We start from the raw sequence: 16,614 nt of genomic DNA, 5'->3' as shown, positions 1-16,614 counted from the left end.
AGCAGCTTCTCTGTTGGTAGAGACAGCAGAGTTATTGTAGTTTCTACAAAATAGTCCTTTATTTTAATTGATTTCACATGATCGACCACAGATTAAGTCATTCTTATTGCGCAAGTTTGATCTCAGGAAGCTGTTTGAAACATCATCACATGAATGTAATTGCAACACATAATTCAACTCTTATGTCCAAAGAAATGATTGCTTTACGTTCCTCCAGAGATCAAACTTAAATAATTCAGTTTTGCACATTTAAAAAGGTAATAAACTCCCTGGAGTGATAATTCAGTCACTGCTGTTGAGGTTTGTTTTCCAATGTCCGTTGGACATCTGCTGCCCCCTGAAGGCTGAACACTAACATCGCATCCAGCGCTCCTTCTTGCTCAGAGGGTATCCTCTGTCCAGTTTCAGCAGCTCGTTCACCCTCCAGTACTCGTCGTCCTTAAAGAAGTAGAGCTTGCCATTTGTCCACGTGAAGGCTGCGTCGATAGACGACGGCACTCCTCTGAAGATCAAGCTGAGTGGTTTGGGGTAGAAACTCATGTCGATGTACTTCAGCTCATCAAACTGCCAGTACTCCGATCCCTGCACAGATAAAGAGGTTTTTAAATATACATTCACAGGCCACTTTATTAGGCACACCTGTCCAACTCCTCCTTTACACAAATTTCTAATCAGCCAATCAGATGATAGCAACTCGATGGAGATTGGCATCATGGATGTTCAGCTGATGCTGTCATGTCAATATGGACCAAACTCTGAGGAATGTTTCCACTATCTTATTGAATCTAAGACACCAAGGATTAAAGCAGTTCTGAAGGGGGTACTAGCAAGGTTTAGAGGTGTGTCTGATGAGTGTACTCATTCCTTTAACGTGTATTTGCTCTATTCTTCTGCATTTACCTTAAGAAAGATCAACTTCTTGTTGAAATTCAGGTACAAGGCGGCATCGATGTTGGGGGGGATCCGCTTCACCTCTTTCGGGTAGCCGTAGTCGAGCATGAACCTCGTATACCTCCACACTTTACTGCCTGTGACCACAGACAAGTTCAAACGTTGGAGTTTTGGAAGAGACAGTTGGTCAAAAAGAATCCTACACTGTAAAAAACACAAAATCTCACCAAGTATTTTTGTCAAGTTTGTAGTTTAAACATTTATGACACTTGAAATGAGACCAAACTAACTTTGAAGTAAGTTTTCATCTTATTTGATCTTGAAAACATTTTAATTTACATCATATCTAATAACAGTTTTTTTTCTTTTATTGACAGAATATTTTTAGTCAGAAGTTTAAATTTTGATGATGAGAGGTCTTGTTCAAGAAACAGACTTGTTTGAATTAGGGTCTACAAACTTTAGTGCTAAAAGACCCATTTAGTCCATTTTCTTACTGATCAAAAACCCAACCAGAGTTGCCATGTCCCAGTTTATGTTTTAAAAAATACACTTTATTTATGCTTTTGTGGACATTAAGACATTTATTTAAAAAACAAAAACATAAAATTATAATAAATTATAATAGTGTTAGAGTTTTCTGCAAATAACAACTTTGAATTATATTTCTTTTGCCAAACAAAAAAAAAAAAATCCAAGTTCCTTTCAAAATAAAACACACCCCTGTTAAATAAAATCTTTTTGCTGGAGGAGATTTACCTTAGTAAAAGCGCAAAACCAAAAAACTAGTTTTAGTTATTTAGTTAATGAGTTTATTAATGATTAATACTAATTGTATTTTTGATTTTTTTTTATTTTGTCCCATGGAAGGATGGGTGGATGAAGCTTTTTACCAAATGACATAACAAAATTAACAAAGATCCACTATGTTGAGATAAATGATATGGCTCCTGAGCCTCAGGTTGCAGACTACCGATTTGGGGAAACTAGAAAGTTTTATTGATTTTATAAATAACTTAATTTTAAAAATGTTAAATCTAGTTTTACTTCAAGATTATTATACTCTAGAAATTAGGATAGGGCAATTATAGTTCTTGAAATCAGTCATTTTGGGGGGAAAATATAAATATATTTACTTGAAAGATGTAATTGTGTCCTTTAGTACAGTGTTAAGTATGTTATTTTGTTTTGCTTCTATCTGGTGTTTTTTTTTACATTTTTATGTCACTTGTACTTTTATCTGTAATTGTTTTAACCTTTGAGATATTGTTTTTATTTTTGCTTTTGATGTACGGTGCCTCGTTTGACTGTAGTCTTCTCAAGGCAACATTTAAATTAATAAACTTATTTATTGTTTTTTTTTTACATAATATTACAATTACCAGAGAAATATAGCAAAATATGAATGTTTATAGCTACCTTCAATATTATATTTTATTTTAGGAAATGTTGTCAAGACTAATTAATTCTTTTAGCAGATTTATTTTTATAAATAATATTGAAATAAACATATTGTATCCAATATTTTTAAGCTAGTTTTGAGATGGACATTTTTTCCATTATGGAGATGTCTTGGCTTGGCCAAAACAAAAGTTACTCTACCTTTGAAGAAGTATGTCTTGTTGGTTCTTGGAGAGTGCACAGCTGCATTTAAGTTTCCAGGGAGTTCACTCCACAGTCTGCTGATTTTCATTGGAGTGTTGTAGCCCAGGTCAGAGATGGTCCAGACATAATCACCGCTGAAAGCAAAGGTTTTCTTCCAGGGACCTGACAGAAACAACATAAAACCAAAACGTTTTATTGAAAGGAATTAATATATGAATATTTTTGGAATTTGTTGCAGCTTTTAAATTGATTATTTGTTCCTTCATAGAGCTGTTCTATAAAGTTTTGATTTTTCTTTTCCAATCAATCAAATTAATCTTGCAGATTCCCTCATAATTGAACTTACCTAAGATGATGGCGTCGAGCTGGGAGGTGCAGGGATCCGGGATGCTTTCGGGTTCGTAGCTGCTTTCTGTGGGAAACAGGCTGGATGCGGATGATGGACTGGCCAACGTGCTGGTGAGGCGTTTGCCTTCAGTGTAGAAGAAATTATCCATCTTAGGTCAATTCTTTTTTTATTTTTTTGACCAAATTGCATCTGACCTTTATAATATTCAATATTCATAGCTATGAAACACAGAAGAAACCGGCTCCTCAAGAAAAAGTCAAAATTACTGGCAGATTTTCTTTAAATAAGCAAAATAAAAATCTGCCGATGAATTCAGAAAAAATGTCTTACCAAGAATTCTTATTATTATATTATTATCTTAATTATCTTCTTTTTTTTTAACTTTCTTAAAATGTAATTTTTACAGCATAAGTCTACAACTTTAACAAAAGTTGAAAACATTTTCAAATCTTTCATTTTCTAACATTTGTGCTAAACCATTCTAGGAGCCAAAATGAAGTTTCTTCCCACATTTCTTTGTTTACTTTGTAGTTTTGAATGTTTCAACTTTTTTGATTGGTTAATTATTTGTTTATTTGTGTTGACTGCTTTTATTCATTTTATTTACGCCGATGCTTTGTTTTGCAACCACATTTTCCTGATTTCAATTCATATAAAGTCATTTTCTCCCTCTGATTATTTCTACAAATTAAAATAAACGTAAAACAACAGAATGGATTTGTAAGACAGAGGAACGTCAGCCACACAAAGTGAACCAATCAGCTCCTCAGAAGGCTACATCTATATTAAAAAATGTTTGCAAAATATTATGAATATTACAAATGAAATTCTATTCTGAATTAATTTCAGCTTGTTAGTTTGATTTATTATTCAATCCTAGTCATTTAAATCCTGATTTATCATTTAAATGATCAAAATAAAGCAAATTCTTTGGTTAAAAAATAAAATTTCATGCAACTGGTGGTAAAACTAAACAAAGTTGAAACCTTTGATAATAAATGCAAACATTCCTACATTAATACCTGCAAGCAGCAAATGTTTGTCTAAAAAATAAACAAAAAATGACTTTTTATGAATTTCATAAATTTATATAGTATTTTTATACTTTAGTATTTTTAATGGTTTTTTATTTTAGAGTTTATTAAGAATTATTATTAGTTGTTTTTTTTCCTCAAAAGTCCGCTCTAAATACACTAAGAAAAAGAGGCTAAAATTCACCAGCCAAAAGCGATTTATTCCTAATTTCCCTTAAAATCTATATTCATACATTCAAATAGGGTCTGTTTAAACCAAGTTTAGTTGAAACGGGTCAAGGCCTTCGTCCCGGGGGTGTCTAAATCCAGGCCTCCTGCTGGTTTTCCTGAATCCCTGCCTTATCTGTGTTGATTACCTGGATCAGGTGAGTTTAGCCAATAAGGAGATTTAATGACAGGTTGGTGGGAAAACATGTGGAACACCGGCCCTCGAGGCCTGGATTTGGACACCCCTGAAAGGTTACATTTATCAGATTCTCTCAAGTGATGCTGCAACTTTTTGTGCTGTTTATTTGTCTGATGACAAAAGCATTATTGGGACATTCTGAATTGTTTTTCTCCACTCACCGTACAGGGCCTGGATGCCTTTCACATCGTCTGAATGCAGCCTGAAGTTGGCACGGTAACCAGCGTAGACCGGAGCCATCAGAGCACCTCTGAACTGAGAGTGACCCAGGCCTAGGGCGTGGCCAATCTCATGGGCAGCTACGATGCGCAGATTGGTACCATAATAGGATTGCTCTGTCCAGAACTCGTCCTCATCAAAATGAACGATACCAGACTCTGGTGACTCTGCATGAGCCAGAACATGACCTGCAGGGAAACGTGCAAACAGGCAAAGAAAAAATGATTTCTGTGTGAAAAAAAGAGTAGTTGCTCAGACTGCAGACTCACCACGACCATCAAAGGGGACGGGGCATTGGCCGTCTCTTTTATGGAAGGAGATCCTTATGTCTGCTCTGCCGTAGTGAACCTCTTTGAAAGTCAGAGGCGCCACATCACTCCAGTATTTGAAAGCAGATCGGATGGCGGCACTCACATCTGACTGCTTCATGTCAGGTGTGTAGCTGTAGATGCGATAGGTCAAATTCTTTTTCCTCCAGCGACCTGAAAGAACAGGATTTTAGGGAAAATGTATTTTGTAAAACTGTAAAAGTTTTCCTTTGTTTTACAATTTCAGTACCCATTATTCTGTATTTGTGGAGCTTTTTGTTGAAGGGGTCCTCCATGCCACAGCGGGGCTGTCTCATCACTTCTAGAGTAGCTTCATCCAGCTCTCCATTAGGTGGCAGATCATTCACCCTCTGGAAGACTCTGACAGGATGAAAAGGAGTCAAACATCTGGAAAACATCTGTTTTTTAAAAAAAAATCACCCTCACTTTTACCTGAGGGCTTCAATGACTTCCTCCAGGTAAAACGGATCTTCTGGATTGACGGGGTCGTTCAGATAACCATATTGTCTCAAATACGCCTGTACAAGCGACATTTTTACCTTTATTTTTGCTAGAAACTTTTAAAAAGTATTTGATTACAAAACAAAGCTGCAGTCTTACCTTTGCTTCCTCAAATTCTGTCCACTGTACCACCCCACACAGAGCTCCTCTGAGGCTGAGGAGCAGCAGCACCAGGAGCCCCGCACAGCCCATCACCAAATCCTCACCCAAATATCCACAGCTGGGGAGTCTGAAGCAGCGTGCATCAGAGACAACACTGGACTCTTTATTCTCTGGACGCCGCTGCACTTTTAAGTGAGGCGTGCATGAGTCAGCCCTGCGGCTGCGATGATCCACCTCCGAAGAATGGGAAGTACAGCCTGCTGGTCTCTGCCAAGACGTCTGCTGTTAGAGCACAGCTGTTCAGGGAGGATGTGGGCCTCCACACGCCGGAAAACCTACACGAGTAAAATCATCTTTTCCTAAACCAAACGTCCAATTCCAGTCCAATCTTTAGTTTTTGGACAGTTTGCTTATTACGTTCTGTTGATAAATCAGCCTCGGTATCAGCATTTAATTATGGGTCTAAACCACAGGAGGAGCCTCTCCTTCTGTCTCCACATTCCTGAGCTCCTTGCAAAACAAATATTTAGTTTTCATCTGGGCTGAATCTTCTCTGTGATCAGCTAAAAGAAGCAACTCAAAGAAAAGAAACAAAAACACATGACATCAATAATGAAGGGTTCAGAACAAAGTGCTTATTTGTTCCAAACCTGCAGCTCCAACATTTTTTTTTACCCCCCCAGGCGCTTTAATACCATGTAACAAGAAAAAGATATCAGCCTAAAACAACATATCTCCACTTCAACTGGGAAACTCCAAAGTCCATATTTGATCTAAATATTTGCATGAAAAAGTCATGATGTTCCCATGTGCTTTTAATTTGAAGGCGTGTTCCTGTGTAAGTGGTTGGGTTGGTTCTTTCCAGGAATAATTAACCCATGTCCTGATGCTTCCTGTTTTTGATTAAGCCACTTCATGTACCTTCAAAGCAATGTCTGCAACTCTTGAGTTTTTCAACTTCAGCATCCACTGCAAAATCTTTTGATCTCTTTTAAAAGCGTTCCCACTTGTCTTTTAGTTATAATTATGCTGCTTTTAGCCAACTTTTTTTTTTAAACTGTCATTTTTTGGTCACAGTTTCTGCAGAGTGGCACTAGTTTATTAAAAACTCACCTAAGAGTTGTAGGCGGCACCGTTGGTGAGGGGCAATCCCACCCCCTTTCCCCTCGCCATTGCTGAGAGCTCAGAGTAGTGTATCTTCTGTCACAAATATCATCTATTTCAAACAACATTTTATTAATTTGCTGCTGATTTACAACAATTTGAATAAGAAATACACTATTTTGAGCTTCATTTTATTGATATATGTCCTCCGTCATTAGAAAAATGTCACAAGAACATGTTAAAAACATCAGAAACTCATTAGTGTGGGTCTTTTAAGTGTTATTAAAAAAGTTTATGGTAGGTTTTTCATCAGATTTCTTTATATGACATTATCCTCAAAAATGAGTTGGAATTGTATTAATTTCAAATACAGTTTTTTAATGTATCCTAAGAGATACAATTAGGTAGAAATTTCTTTATACATTTATAGCATCTTTTAAAATGTTATTACAATCCACATGTACATTTTTCTTAGTTAAAACCTCATTTTCACATATTCGGGTCACAAAAATCTCCAAACTTGAGCATCTTGCTTTTATGACTAATCTTAAACAGCTCTCAGTAGACACTGATTTAAGGCGACAACTTCCTGTCACACAAACACAACTGTACATAGTGTTCTCATTTGCTGGCAATCCTTTTTTTATTTTATTGCTCATTTCATGAGTTTTACATTTTAAATAAAAGCAGCCGGATGAATTCTGTTAGTCATTTTCAAAGACTTAAGTGTTTGAAATCATCAGAAAAACCTGGATTATCAACAGAGCTGCAGGTCCAGGAATTATCTTCCAGTTTCTACAGAATGCTAAAAAAAAAAAAAAACGACTACATTTTTAAGAACTTTCAGCAACATTTATTACACTCTGCAGGTTCATTCAGAAACTTGAAATACTTTGCATGTATTTATACATCATTTTAAACATTAAAAAAACTTCTCCAACTTTGAATAAAATCTTTTCTCCTTACGCTTTTACCACTAAATCTTTTTCAACAGGTTCCAAATAAAAACAGAGATACCTGCACCATCCAAAAAATAAATTAGCTAACATTTTATTTTATTAACCTCTCATAAATATATTAGTATTTGTTAAAAAGTGTCATAGAAGTTTGATTTGTACGCATAATGAAATGTTTCCTCCTCACTCTGATGTGAAGCAGTTAGCATCAACATGTGAACATGACCAGGCAGGTTAGCTTTGGCTGCTAAATGCTAACTCAGCAGTTTCCTGTCATTACCTCATTTCTTTTTTTACTCTGAACCAAAGCTGCAGTTGTTTGCACTTCCTTCTCATTAAAAAAAAATAAACTCCTCAAATCTAAATCTCATGTTTCACAAAACAAAAAGTCAATTTCCATGTTTGACTTCTCCGTTTATCTAGAAATAATCTCTATTAACGTTTGAAATCTCGTTAGTTGAAGCACCATGAAAGTAAAAGTAGGTTATTGTAAACAAAATGTACTTTAAAAAACTCCTACACTTGACACCAGTTTGTGCAGCAAAATGAAACCATTAAGATCTAATAAACACCGTTTTCCAACTGGAAATTCATGATTATTGACATTAAAACAAACTGAAATGTACCAGCAACACAATTCAGTTTGCATCTGATGTGCAGATGAAGGAAAATAGCTGAAAATATAAGAAAATCCCCTTTTCCTTGTTTAAGGTTTGTAGATTTAAAGCTTCTTCATTACAAACTGCTGCTGTTCGAATGATCAATTTATGTAATCCAGTTTCAGCTTCACTTCTCAGCTTCCTTACACTTTGGAAATAAAAAAAAGTCAGTTTCTAAAACTTTCTTGCATATTGATCATAAAACTAACATTTCACAGAATGTGTGCAGCTACAAAAATAGGATTTCCTCTCTAAAAAGTGAATCACCTCATCTGGAGAACTCATCACGTCCAGTTTACTTGTAGCTACGAGCTTCTAATTCAGGAATGATGAGTAGAAACACTTCCTGATTCCTCATCCGAACAGTTCAGTTTATGATAGACTCAATAAAAAGTCGTTTTATGAGGTCACCTTCAGTCCTCTGTGATCTTCACCGTCACTCGGTGCCAGGCGTTGCTCAGCACGCCCCTCAGGTTCCAGATGGGAGCGAACGTCTCCGGCTGAACGTTGTAGCTGCTGTCCACCGCCTTGCAGATGATCTCCAGTTCTTGAACCTGAGGGGGAAGCGGAGCCGTGAGCTCCCACAGCTTCCAGGCCCAGGCCCGGCCGGGTGGAGGCGGCGGCTTGGGGGCCTGGCCCTCGTCGCCGCTCTTCAGCTCCGCCACCTGCCACGTCTGGCCTCCGTCCAGAGAGACGTCCACCCGCACCACCTCTCTACCCCCGCCGCTCCACGCGTAGCCCTTCACGGTCAAGGAGCCGTCGCTGCTGTCGATCAGAGCGCCATCTGCTGGCAAGGTGATGGCAGACTGAACGGGCAGCTCCTGGATAGCTGGAGCGGATTTATAATCCACCGTGTCCCAGTCTGTTCCAGGGGAGAAACCTTTGTAGTCGTTCTGCTGCCAGTGGCTGCTGCTCTCCTCTGCACTCACCACGATCTTCCCCACCCACTTCACACTGCGAGCCCCCACCACGCCCGGCACCACCACCCTCACCGGGAAGCCGTGGTCGGGGGGAATCTTTTCACCGTTCATTTCATAAGCCAGAAGGACGTCTCCCTCCTCACTTACGGCCTTATTTAAAGGGATGGAGGCTCCATAAGCAGCGCCCGTCACGTCTTTGTCCAACCCTTCAAAGTGAACGTGGCGAGCCCACTGCGCCACGTCCGGCCCGTACCCTGCAGCCAGCAGCACGTCCCTGAGTCTGGCGCCGCTCCACTTGGCATTGCTGATGGCGGCGATCCCCCAGCTCAGTCCTTTCACCTGCTTCACGCGATCCATCTCAGACCGCCGGTTGCCAGCACACTGCACCGTGGCGGTCACGTCGTGTTTAGGAAACCGGGTTTTCAAGTCTTCTAAGGAAAACGTCACTCCTCCACCTGGAAGTCCCTCAACTTGCAGCTGGTAGGAAGCCGGGTCCACTTGAGGAACCGGCAGGTGGTTCCTTTTGAAGAAGACAGCAGAGGGAGTGATGTAACTGTCCGTCAGGATCTCAGGAGGAGGCTCCGCGTTGAAAGGCTTGTGGCTGTTGATGCGCAGCACAGGGTGGCGCTCCGGGTCAGACGAGTACGGGTCAGACGATTCAGCGGGTTCCTGCTTCTTCAAGTCCTCTATGCAGAGCTCTCCAACCTTACCACAAACACAAGAGGTTCATAAACCCCATGACGCAAAGGCTAACAGTTAGCATAAAGATTTTTTAAACTTGGAAGACCACTAAGAATGCTTTTACAACAGATCAAAATATCATTTTACTGACTGTCACTATTTCTTAGTGTGTAAAATGCAGAGGATCTGAACATGCCAGTGGAGGCAGCAGTAAACAATAAAAAATATATTCATAAAAATATGCTCCAGAAACACGCCAATTTAAAGTGACAAAATCAATAAAAAAATATTTGTGTTTTAGCAGAACAAGAAGAACCAACCTTATACTCAGAGAGGATTTCCAGCACGTGCTCCTGGTTGTGAACAGCATACAGCGCCCAAAAAGGTTCGAGGGCACCACCTGCTGCCAGCAGGATCTTCTCCCCGCCGGGATGCATGGCCACAAACTCTGTGATGTCATAGACGCCTCCTCGGTATGTGACCCACACCCCATCGCTCAGAGACCGGTGCTTTGAAACTTCCTCCTGGCTGAAGACGGGAAGAGCGGAGATACTCTCTGTGGTTTGAGCTGCAGCCGCCGGCTGGTCAGCCTGCAAGGAGAGAACCGCCGAGATTCAAAATAAAGAAACTTTACAAAAGCGGAGCATGATTACAAACAGTAGAACTTGTAATAATCATATTTAACGCTTTAGTGCTTTAAAGAATTAAAAAAACCTTGAAAATTAAGGCTATAAAGCTCCCCCAATGCCCTCAACGGCCCAATCCCACATGAAATGACGCATGAAAAGAACTCCAATAGAAATATTTCAGATTTGGATTGATGCCAATGTGAGAAAATGATATTTAGGGGATCTGTCCACACCAGCTTATAACCACAGAGGACATCACCATAGGATTTCTTTGATCAAAATGAGCAGAGAGATTTTGGAGATTGTTAGTCACTGTGTGGAGGATCCCCCACACTGCAGGTACTGCAGGTAAATATAAAAAGATACATAAAAGACAAAGAAGAAATTAATAAATAAGTAAACCTTAATGGACAAGTGAAAAAATAAATAAATCACTAAAAGCAGATATAAATATTCACAAAACGTTTGACCAATCAAACAGTCAATTTAAAGGTAAATATTGACTGAACTAATCACTAGAAATGCATTTTGTTCAGTCAAATATGTCTACTTTAAAAATACAACGACTCAAGAAGAAATGGAGAACACATTAATTTCCAATTTCAACATATTTTGTATGAAATCCAAATTAAAACAGACACTTGAAGAAAAATCTGTGCTGACAAAAAAATTAAGTGTTTTTGTGCATTCAAAAAGCTCATTTTTTCACCTCCAAGTCATCCAAATGAATACATTTGTAAAGTTGGTTTCTATTTTAACTAAAATATATGTCAAAATCTTATTTTTCAACAAAATGTATAAAAAAAAACATGTAAATCTAATCACTAATTAGGCCAAAAATAAAAACAAAAAAGGAGCACCAGATGTGGAGTTTTTCTTCCTCCTCATCATCTTCCAAAAGGCATGGCCATTCAGTGTCAGATTCCCTCCTAACTGTGGATCTACCTGCTAATGCGCCTTATTTTTCCCATCATTCACTCAAACAGAGCCTAAAAGAGAATATACCGCTACATGCAATGTTTCTGGCTGTCGGCACTCTGCACATGAAAGTAGCAACACAGAGATCCAATTCAACAAGGTGTTGCAGGCAAAAGGACAAAATCGTTCTATCCTGTTGTAATCTCAAGTATTGAATTCATTGTATCCATTCAAAATAATTGTTTTTGGAGCTTGCCGCCACAAAAGTGGCTTGCATGCCAAAAAAGTGAGAGCAACCCCGGTCTAATGAGAGGAAACCAAAAAATAAACAGACAATGAGCAAGGATGTTGTAGATGATTAAACATAAACGGGTTAATTATTGGAGACTTGAATCTGTTCCTGCACAAGTTAATGTTTTCTGACTGTGCAGGGGGTGTAATTTGGTTGTTTTTCCTCAGTTTTACACACATTTAGTTGATGTACTTTAGCTACAGCAGGAGGGACGATAAAAAAAACATTTTTTAATTTCAACTGCATCTGTTCCCCACCTTGTGCCGCTGTAGGCCAAAAGCGATGACAGCCCCAGCGCCAGCCAGCAGCCCCGCCAACCCATGCCTCCAGCAGAAACCGCTGAAATGCCAGTCGGATTTGTTATCCTTGGAGCTGCAGAGACGGGCGTGAGATAACACTGCAGGGGCCAGATGACGCCTACCGACGGAGGAAAAAGGGGAACTGTAACATTCTGATGGGAGTGGAGAAAAACTGGGACAAAACAGTACTTCTTCTCAAAATGTAACATCTTAAATAAATAAGCATCAAGTTGCTGTTCTTTACCTTTGAAAGTGTGGACGGCCAAAGCGAGTCAGGCCGTGACAGCGTCTGAGAAGCAGCATCGCATCCGTCTTCTGCAGAGATGTCATTTTGACAAGCAAAAGAAAAGTCATGTTTCTATCCAAAACACTGCAAATGAAGAAGAAAATCTAAACATTTGAATCCCACAAGATTTAACTGAAATCACCAACTGTAGATAGTCAGATTAAGATTGTGATTTCACATTCATTGTGAGAATATTAGGAAAACAAAGAAGCATTTTTCTAAAAATGTTAACTTTTAGGTGCAGATTTAGTTCATATATTCAAAGCAAATTGCAAAAGAATTTAAAAATGAAGCCAAAAAAACTCACTTTTGTGGTTCCAACAGATGTTTTTGAATGACAAAAAAATATCAAATATGTTTAAAAAATAAAAATAAAAGACACCCTATCCTCTGATTGTGAGACATATTTCTAATGGGTGATGCATTGCTCTTCTAAAGTTTCTGCAAAGTTTAAGAAAAAGCCTTCAGTCAGTTAAAAATGTAACCTTTAAACCTTCAACCAGCAGTGTGCATCATTTCAGGTAAACACTGCATAATATGGATAAACTAAGTTAAACATATAACCAACAGGAGAAACTATTTAATATAAAGGGACTTTGTCCACCAAGATTTTCCATTTCAACGAGCCATAAAGCAGTGATGATTCCACAAAGATAAGAAACTGTATTTAGGAAGAGTTTTGATGGAGGAAAGCATCGCTTAAAGGGCTAAAAGTAATAAAGATTAAAGACTTTTCCTGAGAGGAGGAGGACAACAATCAAATCAGGAGCCAAACGTGTAAAATGTCTCAAAGACGAGCTCTGCCTTATCAGGAAATTACTCTCGTCTTATCGAGGTCATTAAGATTGGTTATCTTAAAACAGCTTTCCTGATGCAGGCCGCCTGCCTGCCTGCAGCCAACTCCCATTTTCAACATGAAAAAGTCAATTTTCTGCTTTTATTTACAGGAGGAAAATTAGACCAATAAGCTATTCTCGTGACAGATCGTCATTCTGGAAAATCTTCTACTAAATATCATAAATAAAAGAAGGCTTTTTTCCAGGATAAACAGTAATGGAGCAGCATTCCAGGGTTGGTGTGTCTGGAGATACGCACCATTAAGTCCTATTACAGGCTTCACTGCATCCAACAACAACAATGTCCTCAAAACAGAGACTAGGACAAAACAGGAAGAACCTAAATGACGCTCCATGTGGAGACTGGACATTTACCAACCATCAAAATCTGTGACTGACAGGGGTCTGCAATCTTTTATGCCAAAAGAACCATTTGAGCCAGTTTCTTACTGACCAAAACCCACAAAGTCCCCCTTTACTGTTTAAAAATATACTTTATTTATGCTTTTAGTAGCCAAAATCATTCATGTAAAAATTTAGCTTTTAAATATTTGTAAAAACTGAAAAATAACAGTTTATATGTTTTTATATACAACTTTATTTACATTTGACAGCAGCACATACAAGTTCCTTTCAAAATAAAAAACATCCTGTTTCAGATAAGATTCTTCTGCTGAAGCATATTTGCTTCAATTAAAATTGCAAGCAAGTCAGTCATGGAATTTTTTGTCATTATGACTTTGGTGCACCGTCATCCATTTATTCCTTTTACTATCACACATATAAACATGACATTGGTGTAGAAACCAATATCTGTAAATGTTTGAGATTATGGTATTCCAATAACAAACCACTCTGACAGTAAATAAAACACGATATTTCTCAGTGAACTGACATCTAAACAAAACTAGAAAATCATTATTTTTTACTCTGGAGCCACATCTGGCTGTTTTTATCTCTCCATAGTGACTAAATACCATAAAAGAATAGTATCTTTTAAAATCAATGGCAACTAAATTAGCATTTATTTAAACTATATTAGATATGTTTATAAATTTACGACTGAGGTGAATCGAGGTGATAAAGCAAAGGTCTCTGTTGACCTGAAGAGGCCTTGTTTGTGCTATATTTCCTCCAGAATGGACAAATGAGAAGAAAAACTTTGGTAAAAAGGCAGATCTTTTATACGTTTAAAGCACATATTATCTTATGCTGCACAACAATGGTTAGTAGCTGTACTGGGATGATCCTGTTTGGCCCAGGCCGACTTTTACTTTGAAAGGAAATCATCCGAGCTTCTGTCAATTAAAAACAAATTTCACATTTTTAGAAAATGCACGTTTCTCTTTATATTTCTGTTTTTATTCTTGCCATGAAAGAAATATAATTAATTTGTTGATGCATATACATATACACACACATATTTATATATAAAACACACTTTGACAGTAACCCAGGAACATGAATAACGTGTGTCACTGTGGATGAGTTCAAAACCTAAATTGAGTTTACAGCTAAAGCTTGACCTTTATCTGTATGTTTAATTCAGAAACAGGCAGTTTAACCTTACTTTAAATGTTAAATTTAATTAAAATATGTCGATTTGTATTTAAAAGAATGGATCTAAGTTGTGAGTTTCTTAAATGGTCTAATGAGGAGATGTTAGAGTTCATTAGAGCCTCGAAGATGTCCTGCTAATGTTCTGCCGTGTTAAAAATAGGGGACTAAGCCAACCATGTCTACTTATAACTTCAATAATCTGATTGGAAAGATAACAACTTTTAGCTAAACGTTTTTTTACGCTAAAATATAAAAAATGAAGCGGGGGGAAAAGGCTAAATTAGATAACCGGTTGACATTCTGCATCTCTTGTAGGCTAACTTAGCAGACCCAGAACCTAGCTAAAATAATTGACGTTTACATTTAAAAATACATATATATAAACTTAAACTTTAAAATCTGCATCTAAAACCAGGACAGTTATTTTTTCTGCTTCGTCAATCGTTTACCTGCGCCTAGATTTTCTCCACGAAGCGCATCCGAAACGAGCACGCGACTGCTGACTCTGAATGTCTCACAGAGAAACAGAGGCGCATTCAAGATCACTACCGCTGACGTCACAACATGCTGCAAAAACACACAGACAGCAGGAGGCGCGGCCGATCTGTCCAATAACTACAAGCTTGACCCTTCATGAGTCTTTTTAAAAGAAACGTAAACCCTTTTAAATTTGTTAATACCAAAACTGGAAGTTACACGTTTTTTTCATCTCTTAAAAACACATTTTGAAAGGTCCAAGGAATCTGAACTGGCAGTACTTTCTACAAAAACATGTATTCAGTCAACAATACAGCAGTGAGTAAAAAAAAAATCTCCAAAAGAATTCCTTAAAGTTTGTACTGTCAATAAACAGCAATTGTGCAATCCAGGTTAAAACATAGATTCCAAACCAATGCCCTTTACATTTTAATTTGCCTTCACTGCTCTTTGAAAAAAGTCCATTTAATGCACATATGGTCTGTAGTATAATGTAAATAATTGGATATTTATACTTATACTGAGGTGTGCCTAATGACATCAATTTCAAGTGTTCTACTATTTTGCTAAGGGCTGGAAAATAAAAAAAAAAAACGAGACAAAGGTTTAAAGTTACAATTCTTATAATTGCATTTCTTTCTAGAATGGCAAGGTAAGAAATGTTTTCTGTTTGTTTGTTTTTATTGCAATTTATTACAAAAGACATAATCACTACTCAAAATTGTGACAATTTCAAATCTAATGTGAACAAGTTTTAAATTTATTTTTTGATTTTTTTTTCAGAAAAAATAATACAATTATTACATAATATTACATTGGTTAAAATAAAATATATTTTATATATAAATTAAATTTACCATCGAAGCAAACCTATATATAGAAGCCAAAAAATGCCTATCGAACCTTTCTTTTACAGTTTTCCTGTGACACATTGAATATTTGATTTTTATCATAAAAAAACACACAAAACAAACAAAAAAAAACTTGGCCGGCTTCTGCTCTTCTTATATCTTCCTTTTTTTTTCTTATGGTTAAACAACCAAAGCCAAATTAGATTTTCCTCCTATCATCCAAGCTAGGAAAAGTTATGATATTTTGCCATTTGTTTTCCTTTTTTTTTTTTACTTTTAACACTAGAATTCCTGAGCCTGCGCAAATTTGCGCAGGGAAGAGTTCCCCCCTCTTGTCCGAGAGCCCATTGTTGTGTCATGGTGGGTCACTGATGAGCCATTAACTTGCCCATGTATATGTTAATGCAGCATGTAGTACCTAATGTGTATTTGAACTAACAGGTTGTGTGGGGGTTGGAGTTACCTGATGCATCCATCCATCCATCCATCCATCTTCTTGTCCGCTTCGTCCCTTTCGGGGTCGCGGGGTGCCGGAGCCTAACCCGGCTACTGATGGGCGAAGGCGGGGTACACCCTGGACAGGTCGCCAGTCTGTCTCAGGGCCTCAATCACACACACATTCACTCTCACAATCACTCCTAGGGGCAATTTAGAGTCACCAATAACCTATGAAGCATGTTTTTGGACGGTGGGAGGAAGCCGGAGTCCCT

General features: G+C 37.8%; 2 protein-coding genes across 2 annotated transcripts; both read right to left on the bottom strand.

The window, feature by feature from the left end:
* Positions 1-45: 45 nt before the first annotated feature.
* On the bottom strand, positions 46-7,230 carry mmp19 (matrix metallopeptidase 19). Its single transcript, XM_024269755.2, has 9 exons — positions 5,434-7,230; positions 5,266-5,351; positions 5,063-5,193; positions 4,774-4,986; positions 4,447-4,692; positions 2,843-2,968; positions 2,494-2,658; positions 901-1,028; positions 46-582 (listed from the first exon to the last, which is right to left on the bottom strand). The coding sequence occupies exons 1-9, from the start codon at positions 5,524-5,526 to the stop codon at positions 352-354; spliced, it is 1,419 nt and encodes a 472-aa protein (XP_024125523.1). The 5' UTR covers positions 5,527-7,230; the 3' UTR covers positions 46-351.
* A 140-nt stretch (positions 7,231-7,370) lies between these two features.
* suox (sulfite oxidase) lies at positions 7,371-15,170 on the bottom strand. Its single transcript, XM_024269759.2, has 5 exons — positions 15,026-15,170; positions 12,139-12,209; positions 11,853-12,012; positions 10,077-10,346; positions 7,371-9,780 (listed from the first exon to the last, which is right to left on the bottom strand). The coding sequence occupies exons 2-5, from the start codon at positions 12,195-12,197 to the stop codon at positions 8,569-8,571; spliced, it is 1,701 nt and encodes a 566-aa protein (XP_024125527.1). The 5' UTR covers positions 12,198-12,209; positions 15,026-15,170; the 3' UTR covers positions 7,371-8,568.
* Between the last annotated feature and the right edge of the window lie 1,444 nt (positions 15,171-16,614).

This window comes from Oryzias melastigma, linkage group LG5 (assembly GCF_002922805.2).
Source record: "Oryzias melastigma strain HK-1 linkage group LG5, ASM292280v2, whole genome shotgun sequence".
Classification (NCBI taxonomy): domain Eukaryota; kingdom Metazoa; phylum Chordata; class Actinopteri; order Beloniformes; family Adrianichthyidae; genus Oryzias; species Oryzias melastigma.
Note: the sequence above shows the minus strand (reverse complement) of the source record. Positions and strands in the feature narration are given on the sequence as shown.